Raw genomic sequence first — 19209 nt, forward strand, 5'->3', positions numbered from 1 at the left:
CACATAATAGCATTTTAGGCAATTTTCCTAAAATATACTAGTGCTCCTGTCTTAAAATATGGTAGACACTCATCTCACAATCATCGCTTAGCATTCTAAGTTTAAGTCTAGAAATCCTACAAATTCCTAGTTCGCTTAAACTAATGCTCTGATACCAACTGTGACATCCCCAATTTCACGGCCAGAAAAGACCAATTTGTTTATGCTTTGTTTTATAAATCAGAGTGATCGTTTAAAGAAAACGGTTGCGGAATTTGTTCCCAAAATAAAATATGATAACCATTTTATCAAAACATTTCTCGAAAAGAATGTATTTTCATTAAATAATAAAACCTCAGGATGTCATGTTCGTTACAGACCAAAAGCATAAACAATATAAAATAGACCTTACAATAGTTATTCAACTACTGATCTATAATCCAAAATCTCTCGTCAAGTCCGCCGACTTATACTCTTGTGTCATTACCTGTAATGAAAAAGAAAACTGAGAGGGTCAGGCTTGGGAGCCTGGTGAGCATATAGGGTTTTCAACCCACAATAATACATTTATTATATTCAATTATCAAACAACCAACCCAAATACCCATCCCCATATCTACTTTACTTTCTCAAGGGTTTACCCTAAGAATCCACTATCCTTCATTCATTCATTCCTAAGGATTTACCTAAGGAATTGGCACGAAGTCCATTGCTGCCAAAGTTTATCTATCAGGTACTAAATCCATAGTTATCAGGCGCTAACTCCATAGTCGCTGGGGTTTACTCAAGCGATGCTAACTCCATAGTCACCAAGGTTAACTTAATAGGCACGAAGTCACATCGTCACCAAGGTTTACTCAATAGGTGCTAACTCCATAGTCACCAAGGTTCACTTAACAAGCGCTAACTCCATAGTCGCCAAGGTTTACTCAACAAGCGCTAACTCCATAGTCGCCAAGGTTCATCAAATAGGCACGAAGTCACATCGTCGCCAAGGTTTATACAATAGGCGCTAACTCCATAGTCACCAAGGTTTATCTAATAATAGGCGCTAACTCCATAGTCACCAAGGTTTATCTAACAGCATGCGCTAACTCCATAGTCACCAAGGTTTATCTAACAGCAGGCGCTAACTCCATAGTCACCAAGGTTTATCTAACAGCAGGCGCTAACTCCATAGTCACCAAGGTTTATCTAACAGCAGGCGCTAACTCCATAGTCACCAACTATCCCATCTACCCATGTTCTACCCAACAATTTTGTAGATATAAATACTTACACAGTTTAAATCATTTAACACCTGTATAAAACTCCAAATTCCATGCCCATCTCAAATAGACAAATAACATATAAACATATAGCACGTATTTCATAGCAAATACTTCATATTTATGTGTTAGAAGAAAGTAACTACACACTCGCGCATATAAACAACAATATACTTAATACACTCAAACCATACTCGTATTATTATCGTGTTTATGAAAGGTAGTATACACTCACTTGATCAGAAGATGATCGAACAGCACTACGACTTGCAGAAGTAGTAATCCACAGCAGATCTGGAAGATCTCCTCAAAAATCGAACTTCTCGCGGGCAGAGCTTCGGCTCGGGAACCGCACTTCTCGGGATCTTCGGGATCTCGGGACTTGCCTCGGGGCTAGAGTATGATACCGGGGCTTCGGGGTGGCTTCGGGGGTAAAAATGCAGAGCTTCGGCACAAAGATGAGAAGAAATGAGCAAATAAACCCAGAACCCTCGCATCCTATTTATAGTGAAAATATCTGATGTACTCGCCGAGTAGGGGACACCTACTCGCCGAGTTGGTCCATGTGTTGGCTTTCTGGTGGTGTCACGTGTCAAATTCTGGGTGGTGCCACGTCACCCCTATCGCGTGTTAGCCTTCGAACTTAGAAAAATCATAACTTTCGCATACGAGCTCCGTTTTTGACGTTCTTTATATCCACGCGTAGGTAAAATCAAGACCTACAACTTTCGTTTAGATTGATAAGGCTAAATCTCGCTCTATCGTAAATTCACTATTTACGCTTCCCGGTGCCGTGCCGGTTTTGCCGTATAACTTCGACAGGTCATAACTTCTTTGTTATAACTCGGATTTTGGCGTTCTTTATATGCACGGAAACCTTGTAACATATACTACAACTTAGTTAGGATTATTCATCCTAAATAGTCTTCTATCAAAAAGTAATTTTTGACTCTTATTGTCTCTAAATTGACTAGCCCTGATCTACGGGCGTTAGAGGCTCAAACAGATCATGAACATTAAGTGAATCATGAACAGTAACATGATTTTATTTGATTGGGCTTTCAAACATGAATCAGATAAAACAGTTCGATATCAAATCATTAGACAAAATTAATTTTTGGGCTCAAGATAACGAATTAATGAATAGTAAACTGGAATTGATTGTTTTTGGGCCAAATTTTGATTCAAATGAACATTTGCTAATTTAGAATCGAATCAACCAAAAGAATATGAGATTGGATCGGGCTTGATCAACAAAAAATTTATTGGATCACAACAAATGGGTTTTTCAACAAAAATTTAGATCCAACGAGTCAAATGATCACAAATCAAAAACGTTACGCACGATTTCAACAAAATTAAGAGAGATCATAGAGAGAGACTCACCAAAATTGTTCAAGTTGTGACAAAAATTGCCAAACCGAGAATCGTTCTTCAAAAGTCACGTTGATCGTGAAAACCAAGCTCTGATACCAATTGTAGTGACAAAGAACATGGTTTGACATGCGGAATTAAAGCTTGCACAATTGAACATGGTGATTTGGGTGTTTAAGAGATATATTGAATGTATATGGTGTTACACAAAAAGGATCTAGATCTAGACTACATAATTAACACACACTTACACACTCACTTTTACATCTCTCAAGCACACCTCTATAAGTGGTATGAACCCACTATTTATAGAGGTGTTTACATGTCTCTCTCTCACTCTCTAACAAATGGGTCTAAAGGCTAATACTCCACATGCAAGTGGGTTTTAGAAAAGTCAAACATTTACAAAGTCATGAATGAATAACTTTGCAACCCCAACACAGTGTATCACATCATATAAATAACATACAAAATACTCTGTCACATAACTCTAATTACCACTCTAGGTAAAGTATAGTGACAAGACTCACCTCGGATGAAGAACAGCTCCTATAATCACTGCTGCTACGCACCGGACTCTAACTATGTGCCAAACCCACAATAAATCTCAATTAAGAGCTAATTCCAACCTCTCACTCATTGGGTCTAAAGATAGACCACCTAACAGCCCATTAATACCCTAAGCCCATTGGGCCCACCAAAGCCCAATAATAAATGGGCCCTCACACAGCCCAATTCCCAACCAAAAAAGCAAGTCCAAACCAAAGGCCCAAAGCACATACATACGCTTCTCTAGTCTAAGACTCTATTACATGAGGTCCAAACTGCCGACCCAACACTCAAGGCCCAAAATGTAACTCAAAAGCCCACAGAAGTAGTTACGCGGGGCGTACCTCCTTGGTACCCTCAGCGTACTCAAGCGCGCCTGGAACTGATCGGGGACCTCAACCTATTATGCCGCGCGTTCATACGGGGTGACCCCCTACGCCTTAGTTGTTTGCTACAGCTAGACTAGGCCAGTCTATGGTGAAAAAACCTTAAGCAAATATCGGTGTTTGGAAAATGCCAAGATAGGCAACCTAGTCATTATCATGCATGGTTATAACAACTCATATAGAGATCCAATACCAATTTAACATATCGAAGATTAACCCTTCGATTGTGTCAATACGAAACAACTTAATTAATGATACAAGAACCTCGACATTATTATAAATAAGAAAATATCGGATTCTAGGGGAAATACTATTATTCGATTCTCACATACTTACAATACAAAGAAATATAAAATGAAATCATATATGTTACTGCTATGAAATTCACACATGCATTTATACTTGATTTTCACATCATTTTCAGACATTTTACAGAAATTATCGGATTTTCTGGGTTTTACAAAAGATATAAAGACTTTTATTCAAACATACTTATGAACTCACCAACATTATATATGTTGACCGTTTTCAAAATAACTTGTATTCTCAGGTAATCGTTAAGCAGAAAGATTTTCAAGTGTGTATGGATTTATTTTGTGTAACATCACTCATCGTACTATTAATACTTTGAATTTATGTAATTTATAACAATGTACTTGATGTGAACAATGTTGGTTATTATATGTAATGTTGGTGATTAATGTGTTATGTTTCATGTATATTCATTGTGATGATGATTCAATTGTTAGTCACACGAGCCCCCAGACGTTTCCGCTGTCTGGTTCGGGGTGTGACATAATGCTCAATAAACATGTAATGTGTATTCCAAGCCCAATAAGCATGTAAATGGACCACTAAGGCCCAATAAACATATAAAATATATTCAAGGCCCAATAGACATGTAAATACACCACTAAGGCCCAATAAACATGTAAAGTATATATTCCAGGCCCAATTAAAAGTGTAAATGACGTATTTAGTCCATTTGTTATTACTTTAGTTGTTTAAGCTCAATTGTTTACCAAAATGACATAAAAGGCCCACTTTTTGTAAAAATGACATTTTCGGTCCAAAAACCCGAAAATTTACAACTAAGGCACATTTTGGGTAAAAATGACACTTTACGTCCCTTAAGACCCAAAAGTTTACATTTAAGGGCTTATTTAAAGTAAAATAACATTTTTAGCCCACTCTTGTTAGAAATAACATTTCGGCCCACTTTTTATGAAAATTGACATTTTCTGCCCAAAAATATAGAAATCTACTTTTCCGGCCCAAGTTTCACAAAATTGACATTTTCAGTCCATTTAACCGAAAATTTACATTTTTGGCTCAAATTTGTTTAAAATGATGATTTAGTCCACAAAAGTCAAAAGTTTACCAAGTTAGTGTCACAGCTAGAAATTTTGTGTCATGTAATCTCTATACTCAAGTAAAATGTAGAATCAAAAACTTAAAGGGCATGTAAGATGCTTACTCTATGACATCTAATTTTCAAACAAATACACCATACAAGCACTACAAATAGTCAACAAGCAATTGGAAACCCTAGAAGTTCTTGTTAGGTCCATTTTGGACTAGGACTTCCTTATTGGACTCATTGGGCCAATAAGCCTCCAATTTGACTATCATTGGATTAGAACCTTTAAATGGGCTCTAATTGGACCCACATCCATTTATTTCAACATTTTGGGCCATATTGGGCCTAGAATGAAATAAATTAAAAACTATGAACCATGATTAACCCAAACTAGCCCAACAAAGTGTAAAAATCATATTATATTTTTTGGGGCCAAAAATCATCCAACTTAACTTCTATATGGGCTTAGGGGCAATAAAGCCCAAAAACCTTTCTTCCTTTCCAAATTCTCGGCCCAAAGCCCAAATCCAAGAAGAAAGGGGTTGACTTCTTCCATGCCACCTCACTAATGTCCCACATATTTCCATGCATGGACCAACATGCATCTAGGAATGTCAACTCAACCCTTCTATTCTCTCCCTTCTTGTCTCGGCCGATTCCAACACACACACACACACACACATTTTCATCACTTTTCACATATCAAACACTCTCAAAAACACCTTCACCTCTCTTCACAAAATTTCGAAGATTCAAGGGCAATCAAGGAGATTTTCCACAAGAATCACCATCCAAGGTAAGGTTATACTTAAAACTATGACCTAGGTTCTTTGATCTATCAAACATCTCCTCTTAACTCATAAGAAATCACGATCTTGCATTCTAGAACCACCTCAAGGCCGAGATCTTCATCAAAGTGTGCTAGGGCCGAAAATCACCTCATTTTTCTTCCATCCTTTCTCCAAAACCGAAACCACACCCAATGTGAGCTTCATACCCCCCTTATTTTCGGTTTTTATAAGTTTTGTTGGGGGAGAATACAAGCAAATGTGTAGATCTATGATTATGTGTATGCCTTGTATGATTTCTATGTTTATTTACATATTCTTATGTGTTTATGGTGTTGAAACTAGTCAAAAAGACCTTAAAATGGAGATTTGCATTATGATGTATGAAACAAATGCTAAACATATCATTACACATAAGTCACTACTAGAGAAATAACCAAGTTGGTTAAGATGAACTCCTTGGGCTAAAAATCTCATTTTTGGACTCAAAATGCTAAAAATATGAAATTTAAGGGCCCAAAATGTAAAAATACAAATTCTGAGGGTTAATATGTGTCAAAACAGTTTCATCAAGGGTTTTTCCAGAAAAATTACACTTTGGAATGATTAAAATGTAAATTTTTAAGCTTAATGGGCTAAAAATGAACTTTTCGGCCCAATAAGGCCCAATATGCGAGATTTGCAAAGTTGAGGGGCTGAAAATGTATTTTTCTGTAAAACAGGGGACTACTAGTTCCCCAAGTCCATTTCAAAGGTTAAAAATGCTTTTCATATTCAAAAGGGACCAAAGATGCAAAAAATTTCTATTTTGGGCCAAAAGTGTAAAAATTGCGAAAACATGGGTTTCAGCTGAAAAAGTTTCATTTTGAGGGACTAAAACTGTTTTTCAAAAAGCTTGGAGCTGAAAAATACCTTTTCCACAAGTTTTGATACTAAAGTGTCAAGAAAAACGTTAGAGGACTAAAATATAAATTCTTTTATATAAGGGGTCCAAAAGTGTAAATTCATCCAAAAGAAAGGGGCTGGAAAATGTAAAATACTAATGTCTTAAATAATGAACCCGACACGATGAAATACTAGTACCTCGACTATCGGCGAAATTCAATACACCTTCAACACCAAAATCGTTATCAAACGAATTGATTCGGTCTCGAATCAATAACAATCCAAAACTACTAACACGACGATATTTCAATACACACATGAAAATCTCGGGAACTCAATACACACGCGGGAATACACCAGACGTCGATACACCGTCCTTGGGCCCAAAAGTTTCAAATCATGCTTGTTGGGCCTAGCTAGCCCGATGACATGATCTTTAGGCCCGAAGGAAACTCGCTTACATGTAGTTGGGTCTTATATGACCGAATTTCGTGTAAAAGGACTTTTACGGGCTTTGTGCTGTTGAACCCCAAGGGCCTTCTGGTGCTGCTAGTAAAGTCGAAAATTCACCAAATGCGAGTCGGGCTAAGGGTCCTTCGCATTCACGATAGTCTTGAACGACGTAGGGAAATAGCGGGGTTTCGCACCCTCTTTTTCCCCTCGGTTGTAGGGCTACATGAGTCCGGGTGGTTGGGTTAAGTGAATAGTGCGAGTGACGCCTAAGGGATCGTTTGTACGGTTGTCAACTAGTCATTTTCATTAATGTAGGTTTACAACAATTCACAATCCACAATTAATCCAATGACTCCGGTGCTCAACGAATACACCTGTCGTAACAAAATAACAAAACATAAATTATTTAATGCAAAGTATTAGGAAAACGTCGGGTTTTCCTAGGGTTTTCAATTAATACACCTACGAATTACATACCGAGTTTTACAAATCGTACTCTTACATTTATAGAAACAAATAAGCATACTTACGGATCTTCACACCTTTTTATACTCAGTTCTTTTCAGAAAATATCGGATTTTCTGGTGATTTTCAAAACAATACAAACCACTATATTTCAAACATTACTTATGAACTCACCAACATTTCATATGTTGACGTTTTTCAAAATACTTGTATTCTCAGGTAACAGGTAAACCGAAGGGAAAAATGTACTCAGTGATGTCTTATTGTTTGTTTAACTAGTATTGAACAATCTACTTCTGGGAATGTAATATTTTGAAACAATGTAATGAATGTAAACGCTACCAGTTGTAGTATTCCAATGCTTGGTGTTGTATGATGTTATGTTTCATGTATATTCATTGTGATGGTATTCAATTGAGTCACAACAGCCCCCGGACGTTTCCGCCGTCTGGTTCGGGGGTGTGACAGTTAGCCCATGAAATCATGAAGGCCTAATTTTAAGCCCATGTTGTGAAAGTTAACACTTTTGGCCCTTTTAAAACCATAAGTATCCTTAACGCCCATTTTTATATAAAAATCACTCTTTTGGTCCTTTAAGAACCATGAATGTCCTAAAGGCTTCACCTTTTTGTTTATTTGTCAAAAATGGCCCCTTAATCACTTTTTGTTTAGTTTTTTATAGTTTCACAACATGTTTACTCCTTTCACTTCATAATAAGTTGTATAATGTGTGTTAGTTTACAAAGACCACCATGTTTTTGTAGAGTTTTCGAGATTTATGAAGTTTTAGCACATAATCACAATATATAACATGGAAACACACATAAACTTGCATAAACACATAGATCTAACACAAAGCAACTTGTTTCCTCCCCCAAAACATACTAAAAACCGAAAATAGGGGGTATGAACTCACTTTGGTAGATGGTATCGGTTTTTGGTGAAGAGATGAGAGGAAGTGATGTTGTTTTCGATCTAGCAATTTCCTTGGAGAGATTTTCGAACTCTAGGAGGTTCTAAGAGTATAAATCACAAAATAGAGTGTTAGAAGAAACAAGTTTAACATAAACATGAAATTAAACTTCTTGAGTGGAAGTAGCTTACCAAGATGATGGTCTTTGATGAAGTTCTCTTGAACACACACACACACACACAAGCACACACGAAAATTTTGAAGTATGGATGGAATCTTCTTGTGTTTGATAGGAAAGGATTAGAGATTTTTGAGTGTGAAATAAAGAATGATGGTGGTGGTAGTGGCTCTTATGGCTGATAGTGAGAAGAGAAAAGAGAGAAAGACAAGATGTTGCATGGAGATATGGGAATGCCTTGTTTCATAATGTGTAATGTGCTTGGATATTCAATATGTAATGTTGAGGTGTCTCCATGATACTATCCCATCTTTTTTTGTATAGGGTCGTGAATGAGAGGGAAGGAAAGAAAATGGTGTTTTGGGCTTGAGTTTAAACTTTAAATCCATCCTAAAAATATTGTCTCAATGGAAGTTTTTCGGCCCATGAAGGCCTATTAGGGGCTCTCGACCCAAAAGACTAAAATAAAAAGGTTTTCGGCCCAATGAGGTTCAAGAAAATGAAGTGAGGCATTCTAGGCCCAATAAGGCCCATAAAACGTTTTATGGCTCAAAATGCTATAGTTTAATGAATATGGGTCCATTTAAGGCCCAAATGAGGATTATTAGCCCAAAATAATTCAAATTGAGAGTTAATTGGCCCATTAGGCCTAATAAATGATTTCTGGCCCAATAAAGGTTTGAACCGGAAATTAGGGTTACAACCCCAAAGTAGAGTGTATGAAATGTATCGAGTTAGGTTTTGGGCTTCTCGAGTGAGTCTTCATTTGAATAGTTGTTTTTGAAATGAATAATATGTATAACCTTAAACTTGAAGTTACAAGATACATCAAGAATTAATAACATATAGACATAATTTCCTAGCCAAAATGCTAGTTGTGACAGAGGAGGTTGATCATTGCAGCCACTGTGGGAGAGATGCTCACAAGCGAGAGGGTTGCTTTAACTTAAATGGCTACCCTGAATGGTGGCTTAGAAAGGCAAAGGTCGAGAAAGCGAAACCAAAAGCTGCCCATATCGAGTCCAAGCTCGGTTTAGTCGGCCTAACCGACACCCAATATCAAGCACTTATGAAGCATTTAAAAATCAATGAACAGAAAACTGAAGGTGAACCAGTTCATAAGGCAAACATGGCAAGTAAGCATGAAAAAATTAATGACCGGATCATTGATTCAGGTTTGACCAAGCATATCGTTCATAAATTTGAGTCCCTCGAAAACGATGCTCGAACCAAATGAGAGGCACCTGTTATGATACCAAACGGTGGAACCATACTGGTGGTAGAAAAGGGGGATTCCACCCTAGTTGGTGGGAACAAAATCAATGAAGTTCTATACATTCCCAATTTCAATTGAATTTTACTTTATGTTAGTATATTATCAAAAGAATACAATGTGTAGTAAGTTTTTTGCCAGATTTTTGTGTAATGTAGGGCTTACTCTCGAAGAAGTTGATTGGCACGAGTGAATGCATTCATGATCTATATCGGATGGGTATGGAAATTCATGAAAGGAAGTCCATGGCAATTAAATTTGATGTTAGAGTTTGACATTCAACACTCGGTCACGCTTTCGATTCAAAGTTATCGAATATAGATTTTTTTATGGACGTTTCTTTTAATTTTAAAGACAATGTATGTGATTCGTGTGTTAAAGCTAAACACAGATGGACTCTTTTTCCTAAGAGTTTTATCAAGACTAATGAATGTTTTGATTTAATTCATTGTGATATTTAGGGTAAATATCGTTAACCATCAACAAACCATGCCAGCTTTTTCCTAACCATTATGGACGATTTTAGTAGGGTCGTTTGGGTCTTTCTCATCAAACATAAAAATGAAGCAAGTGATTTTTTCATAAGTTTTCATAATATGGTCAAAACTCAATTTTCAAAGCTAATCAAATGGGTTAGAAGTGACAATGCAGGTGAATTCACGTCTAATCGCATGAAGGAGTTCTATGCTTGTGAGGGTATCTTAATAGGAACCACTTGCCCTCATACACCCTAACAAAACAGGGTTGTCGAACATAAACATCGACATCTTGAAACCGTTGGGGCCCTCATGTTCGATGCAAACATTCTAAAGCGTTTCTGGGGAGAGTGTATAGAGGATGCGACCTACATCATTAGTCGCCTCCTATCTAAGGCCATCAAAAATCAAACGGTATATGAAATCGTGTTTGGACAAAAACCATATTATGGGCACATGAGAACCTTGGGCTATTTGGCCTATTATAGTAGTATAGAGACAGGAGGTAATAAATTTGATTTCAAATGGAGGCCAGGGATGTTTATGGGATATCTACAAGGAACCAAGGGTTTTAAAATCCTTGACATTGAACATGGAGGCCAGGGTTTTAAATTCGTTGAAACCAATTTTCCGTTTGCAAAACTCAAGCCGAAAATTTCAACATCTGATGCGTTTGATACACCAAGATGGCAAGAAGATGATTGGGTTAAACAAGCTGAAGCTAATAAAATGAAGAGAATGCAACGACCCACTCAGATTCTCAAACTGAAAACACTGAGCCAACCTCCCCACATATTCCAGTTGATTTAGTTGGTTCTAAAGGTGAAACACATGCAACGATTGAAACAAAAACTCAACGTCTTCATGATCAACATCAAGCCCCAAGGGCCACTAGAGCTAGAATCACATCATCACGGATGCAAGATTATGAAGTTACATTGCCACCCTCCACCGACCATGAAAAACTCGTGCCCGATTGAACTTCTTCCACGGTACATCCACTTTCAAGTGATGTTTCTTATGATAAATTTTCAGTTTCTCATCAAGGTTTTGTAGCGGCCATTACATTAGTTAATGAGCCTACATCCTTCAAAGAAGCTATGCAGGATGAAAATTGGCATCTTGCCATGCAACATGAAATTAAAGCTCTTGAAGATACATGGAAATTGGAAACTCTGCCATAAGGGAAACATGTCATTAACTCGAAATGGGTCTACAAAATAAAATACAAACCCAATGGGGAGATCGAAAGGTATAAGGCTCGTCTTGTTGCAAAAGGTTTTACACAAGTTAAAGGAGTCTACTATAATGACACGTTTGCTCCGGTTGCGAAACTAGTGACAATTCAAAAATCATCACCATTGTGGTCAAAAGAAATTGGTTGTTGCACCAACTGGATGTTAACGATGCGTTCCTCGATGGCGATTTATAACAGGTCTATATGAAAGTCCCACAAGGTTTCTACAACAAAGATAATACTAAAGTATGTCATCTCAAAAAGTCTTGTATAGGTTGAAACAAAAATCTTATACTTGGCATCAAAAGATTACGGTCTCCTTGCTGGAGATTGGGTTCAAACAATCACATGTTGATCACTATCTTTTCACCTACAATGAAAAAAGACAAGTTTTTTGCAATCTTGATTTATGTTGACGCCATGGTTATCACTGGTAATCGCGATGACATGATTAAAAGAACTAAGGACCACTTAAACTCCAACTTCAACATCAAAGACCTTGGTCGTTTGAAGTATTTTTTGGGCATAAAAGTTGCTCGTACTGAAGATGGGATGTTCCTAAGTCAACAAAAATACTTCATGGACATTATGTCCGATTGTGGACAACTTGGATGTCGCCCTAGTGCCCTTCCAATGGAGCCAAACTTGAAACTTGACCAGTGTCATGAAAACCACAAAACTGATGCATCCCTTTACCGGCGTCTCATCGGGAGATTATTATATCTTCAGGTAACACACCATGATATTCCTTATGTCGTAAATGTCCTTAGCCAATTCGTTTATGACCCTAGGACGGGTCACATGGATGCCATTCTTTTCGTGTACTTCGATACCTAAAGTATACTCTTGGTCAAGGCATTTTCATACCTAAGAATGGTGGTTTTAACCTTGTCGCTTACTGTGATGCTAATTTCTTGGGATGTCATTATATGAGATGTTCAAGGACCGGTGACTTGTTGTTTTTGGGAGGTGCTCCCGTGTCCTGGAAGACAAAGAAACAATATGTGGTTTCACGTTCGTCGGCAGAGGCTGAATATCAAGTCATGGCTACAACGGTTAGCGAGGTGCTTTGGATGCGTTGGTAATTCAAGGATCTTACCGTCAACCTAGAAGATGATATGCCTCTTTGTTGCAACAATCAAGTTGCCCGATATATTGCAAACAATACGGTCTTCCATCAACAGACTAAACATGTTGAGATTGATTGTTTTTTTGTTCGAGATCGGGTTGAACTTCACGAGATCCTGGCACTTCATGTGTCCAGCAACCAACAAATTGCAAATCTTCTCACTAAACCTTTAGGAGCTCAACCCCTTCGTGAGTTACTTGGCAAGTTGAGTTTTTGTAACCTCCGCACTCCAGCTTGAGGGGGAGTAAAAGATTATTCTAGAATCATAAATGATAATTCAAGGAGAATAAATTATTTGTTTCCATCTTTATCTCCTAGTTTGTCTTGTAGTTTTAGCTCTTCATCATTTTATTTTGCTTTGTAATTGTTCTTTCAACTCTATTAACAAAAACCACTTTGATATCAGAATTTTCAAGAATTCCAAAATTAAAAATTTGTATAGTATGTTATTGAAATAGTTTTATACAACAATAATAGTCATAGATTTAATGTTTATCAATTGACCAAAATTGTTGGTAAAATCACACAATGATTATTGTTATATATATATATATATATATATATATATATATATATATATAGAGAGAGAGAGAGAGGGGGGGGGGGGGAGGATCATTTGAGAACCTATAGTTTCTCGAGAACTCAAGAACTAATTTTAGACCTTTATATCAAAAAAATAGAGGGCTTAGATTTCTTTTGGCAATTCTGTAAATAAGTGGTAAACAAGAGACGCGGGGGTATCTAGATTTTTGGATCCAAGGGTGTTATTGGCATTAGAATATGTCGAATCTATTTCTTACTTCAAAACCAATTTCTCAATTGCACATCACTGATGATTACTCACATTCTCCCTCTGTCGATTCGTTTCCCCCAAAAGCACCACCGTCCGGAATCCACGCCACCTCCGGCCATCGACTCTTTGTTCTCTAGATTGTCGACTACAAATCGAAGAGTCAACAAATATGCAATGCCCTCACAAAACCTCACAGATCAGGTTTTTGACAACCGTTAATGGCGGTCCGTGTAGATGTCATTATCAAGCAGTCATTGCCATCTTCGAGTCTGCGTTTCGCTTTGAAAATTTCTTTGCCTTCTTCATTCTCGTGGTAATCACTTCATCATTTTTGAGATAAACGAGTTTGTATGGTTAGATAAGAAATGTATACCTGCTCAAATCCGTTCTTGTACTCGATTTAGGTACGCCTCTGTTTTCTCTTCTCTCCCTTCTCTCTACTGATTCTAGGTTAATAGTTTTGTTTCTTTACTAGCCTGCATTTCTTTCTCTGGTTCATTTCATTTTCAATACAACTGATTCTCCGTCATTCGATTTTGGTATCAATCAATCTCGTATATGTTTAATGTATCTCTTTGTTTTGAGTTAGGTATGTTTTATAAAGTTTGTTTGAAATCATTTACGCCTTCCATGTGTTCGACAAAATGCCCCAATCAATTATGCCTTTCACATATGTCAATCGATGTCAATTGTCAGGGATCAAAGAGCAGTATTTATGCGTTATTATGGAGGAGAATAAGAAATTTAGGGTATGTTTTTCATAAATTAGTAGTCTCTCACTATATCTTGTCACTCTTAGCTACCATTGTTTATCAATATTGGTCCTATTGTGTTAATATTGAAGTTGGGTGTACTTTATACTGCAGAAATCTGTTATGGTTGATGTTAGATTCGTGTGTTTGGCAAAAATCTTAGTTCTTATTCAACAACGTGAGGTCGTGACTTTAAAGGGACTTAAAGTCATGTGATTATCCTAAAATCCAAACACCTTAAACAACTTTTTTGCACCTAATTTTGTTTACATTTCAAACAACTACTTATGTTTAGCCAATTTCACAAAAAAAAATGGCATTATCTTTTTGCAAAATGACAAAATTATGTTATGTTCAAAAGGCTTCAAAAGGGATTACATGAGGAACCTTCAGGCTTACTTAGAATAATAGATATATTTTTAGGTCCATCGTTTACAAGAAAAAATTTAGTTTAACAATTATGATGATAATTATGGACTTATAATAATACCTATAATTAAGTTATATCTCTCTCTTGATATATTAATTGTGCATTGAACATAAATAAACTAGGATTGTTGTGATTATTTTTGTTCATTTGCTTTCCTGTCATGGTAGGTACCAATTAGTGAGTCTTTGCTAGATTCATTTGATATCTACACACTATAATCAATTTATATGTTCAATAATTATGTCAGATAGTAATTTTATAGATATTTTTTATGTTAAATCTGTGCACCATGAATAAATTATTCATGTAAGTATCAATGTGCAGGAGGATCCTATGTTGTTAGTTCCTTATACTAAAGGAACAAACAAGAAGCCATATATGGCTATAATCAAGGTATTTTGGTTTGGTCTATTTTTTCTAAATCAAAACTTGCCTGGATACTTGATGTCTTGATCCATAAATTACATATTATTCATATATGAATCACATGTAAATCACAATTACACGCGATTCATATGTAAATCACATATAATTCACATAAGAATAACCTATAATTTACATGTAAATCACAAGTTGGTCACATATGATTCACATGTAAATCACATTACGTGATTCACATGTAAATCACATATGATTCACATGTAAATCACATACGATTCATATGTAAATCATATGTGAATCGCATATGATTCATATGTTAATCGCATAATTGCATGAAAATCACATATGTATTTTTGTGAGTGTTTTCGCATCAATCATTTTTTTACATTTCTTGTAGCTTTGGAAGAAATTATGGTGAATATTGAAGAGGTGAAAAATGATAAATTAAAGAAAATAAGAAAATATTGACACGAAGACATGAAAACGCTTTGAAATTTATAGCATTTTTTAATTTTTATATTTTATTTTGTATCCATATATGAGTTCTGCAAATATGTTGAATGAAATAATGCAATTGGGGATTAGTACAAGATTTTGTAGGTCAGCATGTGCTTGACCCACCATGGGAATTTGAAGAAAAGATCACATAAATAAACGAGCAACTTAATTAGAGGCCTATGGACCACATCTCAGCTCAAGAACTGTCTATTTTGCCTAAACTTTGGATATTTTCATCTCTTTTTCGTTAAGATTTATGATTATAATTTAACTACAACCATAATCTATTATTTCAATTCCATTAATCATAAAATGTTCGCTAAATTTAACAAACTAATATTTAAAACTTAGGAATATATATATATATATATATATATTAGTTTACCTACTCGAACAAATTGCTGTGCCATTTTAGGATGTTGATTTCCTAAATCACAAGATATACTTATACGTAGGGGTGTAAGTGAGCCGAGCTACTCGGGATCGACTCGTTAAAAGCTCGACTCGAGATTGAATTAAACGAGTCCGAGCTGAGCTCGAGCCCAAATATGAGGCTCGTTTATTAAACGAGCTCGAGCCCAAATATGAGGCTCGTTTATTAAACGAGCTCGAGCGAGCTTCATCTGGTGGGCTCGCGAGCCTAAATGAGTCTAAACGAGCGTGTGTGTGTGTGTATATATATATATATATATATATATATATATATATATATATATATATATATATATATATATATAGGCTCGTTTAGGCTCGCGAGCTCACTAAATTGTTCACGAGCCTAGCTCGAGCTTCATTTTAAGGTTCGAATCGAGCTCGAGCTCGAGCTCAAGCTTCTTCAAATTAAACGAGCCGAGCTCGAGCTTGGTTAGGCTCGGGCTCGGCTCGACTCGTTTACACCCCTACTTATGCGACATTCATAAAGATGTGTGGTACGGAAAGCAAAAAAAAAAAAAAAAAACTAGAGGATATATAATAACGTATAACTTTTATTTATAAGATATTAGTGTACTGTTATGATTCACACACAAATCATTCAGAAAAGGACCTTCTTAAGGCTATCATTTTCCAATCCCAAACACATGCAGACCCTATTTATACCTCTGCATTTCCCTCTCACCCCCTCCACACATATCTTTTCACATACTTAATGTTGCACATTCTTCCTATTTAGAGGTTTTCTGTCGCACTCAATCTTTCTATACTCTCTTTTGATGCATTGTGCTTGTTATAACCATCCTGATCATTTGCCAACAATGGTTCATCATGCTCTTGAACATGAAGAGTTATTCTCCCGAAGATGCATACTGGTCAACGGACCAGTTATAGTCGGCGCTGGACCTTCTGGTCTTGCCGTTGGCGCAGGGCTTAAGCAACAAGGGGTTCCCTTTGTCATCCTTGATCGTGCCAACTGCATTGCGTCTCTTTGGCAAAACAAGACTTATGATCGTCTAAAACTCCATCTCCCAAAGCAATTTTGCCAACTACCTTACTACCCCTTCCCACCAAATTTCCCAGAATACCCTTCGAAATATCAGTTTATCAACTACCTTGAATCTTATGCCAAGAAGTTTGAGATTAACCCGAGGTTTAATGAGTCAGTACAGTTGGCCAAGTATGATGAGACTTGTGGGCTTTGGCGTGTTAAGACTGTGACCGGTGACTGTGAGATGGAGTATATCTGTAGGTGGCTTGTGGTGGCGACAGGGGAGAATGCTGAGAAAGTGGTGCCGGAGTTTCAAGGGTTGGATGAGTTTGATGGAACAGTTATGCATGCTTGTGATTATAGGTCCGGTGAGGTTTTTGAAGGAAAGCGAGTATTGGTGGTTGGATGTGGGAACTCCGGCATGGAAGTTTCTCTTGATCTCTGCCACCATAATGCTTTTCCATCCATGGTGGTTCGAAGCTCGGTGAGTTCTTCTATCTCATGTAAAACGAATCTAATTATTACGCGATGATTTTAATTAGTTTCTTTCTAATAAACTTGGTTGTTTTGTAATGATAATCAGGTTCATATACTGCCGAGGGAAATTGCTGGGAAGTCCACTTTCGAATTGGCAACTTCATTGATGAAGTGGCTGCCATTAAAGATGGTTGACAAGATACTTCTGATTCTTGCAAGTTATATTCTTGGGAACTTAAAAAAATATGGTATAAATCGGCCATCAGAAGGCCCATTAGAGCTCAAGAACATCAAAGGAAAAACCCCTGTTCTGGATATTGGTGCACTACGAAAGATCAAATCTGGAAAGATTAAAATAGTTCCAGGAATCAAGAAATTTTCACAGGGTCGTGTAGAGTTGGTCAATGGAGCAAATCTTGAGATAGATTCAGTGATTTTAGCAACTGGGTATCGCAGCAATGTTCCTTCATGGTTAAAGGTAACGACTTTTTTCAAGAAATCTTGATTGTGAAATACCATTTATACCCATGACCTAATGAGATGCGTTTCACAGGAAAATGACTTGTTTTCGAAAGAAGGGATGCCGATGACACCATTTCCAGAGGGGTGGAAAGGGAAAGCGGGTGTGTATGCAGTTGGCTTTACAGGACGAGGTCTGTTGGGTGCATCTCTTGATGCCATAAGAGTTGCACAAGACATTGGCAAGACTTGGAATCAAGAAACCAAGCACACCAATCATTATGTTACAGTGTCTTGTGAACCAAGATGCAACAAATAGAAAACATATAATAAAATTATTGTACTTTAAATTTTGTATTGTTTTTGCCTTCTTAAGTTTTGTAAGCTGACAGATAAAAAGATAGAAAAAAAAGTACAAAAAAAAAGAGCCCTCTCCGGATTCAGTCTAGGCTACGACGTTGTGTACAAAACGGGAAGACGAGGCTTTTTTCTTTTTCTGTTTTTTTCCTATTTTATTTTATTTCACTTTTGGTAATATATGTTGTTACATAAATATTTACTCAATAACACTTGTTTTCTCCATGTTATAATAAGTACTGTTTTATTTTATGGTACTATTTTCTTTTATAAACTAGGCTTCTGCTTGTTTTAGAGGTTTTATTTATTATCAAAGAAAATGAAAACATGAATGCTAGTAATGTTTATTTTAATGAAAAAACAAATAAATGATAACCATGATACCGAAATAAAGAGAGGGAGAATGCTATAGTCGACTAAGAACATTGAAAGGATCACATATATGGTCCAGCATTTGTAGTTAATAGAAAATATGGGCTCTAGGTCCATACATGGGGCCACTGCTTTTACTCATGATCACTCTCGTGACTAAAATTTATAAGGGATCGAGTACTTCTCATATATATGTGATAATGTGAAGTAACTTTACATGGTGTTAGAAGAGGGATAGACATTTACAGACTTACAGTACAACACCCATACCCATGTGAGTGTTTTTTTGGTCAAAAGTTGGGCATTCTCAACTCTAAGAGTACGAATTTCTAAAATGATTTTGATGTGAAGTATTCTTGATACTTAATACATAACACTTATTAAAGAAGTTGTAGAAGTGATTCTTTAACTATTAAAACAGTGTTACTACATGAAAGGCGAGCATCAACCTCGTCTTTTTGCACTGGTATTGACATCGTGTTGTTCTTGATAATACTTCAACGGTCGTTAAAAGAATGGAAAAAAACTCGTTTGACTAATAAAAAGTCAAAGAT

General features: G+C 36.6%; 2 protein-coding genes across 2 annotated transcripts; both read left to right on the forward strand.

Annotated features, from left to right (window-relative positions):
* Nucleotides 1-11959: 11959 nt before the first annotated feature.
* LOC111880041 (uncharacterized mitochondrial protein AtMg00810-like) lies at nt 11960-14474 on the forward strand. The gene is made up of 2 exons (XM_023876453.1): nt 11960-12313; nt 14373-14474. The coding sequence occupies exons 1-2, from the start codon at nt 11960-11962 to the stop codon at nt 14472-14474; spliced, it is 456 nt and encodes a 151-aa protein (XP_023732221.1).
* Nucleotides 14475-16716: 2242 nt separating this feature from the next.
* On the forward strand, nt 16717-18634 carry LOC111880049 (probable indole-3-pyruvate monooxygenase YUCCA3). Its single transcript, XM_023876461.3, has 3 exons — nt 16717-17474; nt 17574-17945; nt 18021-18634. The coding sequence occupies exons 1-3, from the start codon at nt 16779-16781 to the stop codon at nt 18243-18245; spliced, it is 1293 nt and encodes a 430-aa protein (XP_023732229.1). The 5' UTR covers nt 16717-16778; the 3' UTR covers nt 18246-18634.
* The last annotated feature ends 575 nt before the right edge of the window (nt 18635-19209 follow it).

This window comes from Lactuca sativa, chromosome 2 (genome assembly GCF_002870075.4).
Source record: "Lactuca sativa cultivar Salinas chromosome 2, Lsat_Salinas_v11, whole genome shotgun sequence".
Lineage (NCBI taxonomy): Eukaryota > Viridiplantae > Streptophyta > Magnoliopsida > Asterales > Asteraceae > Lactuca > Lactuca sativa.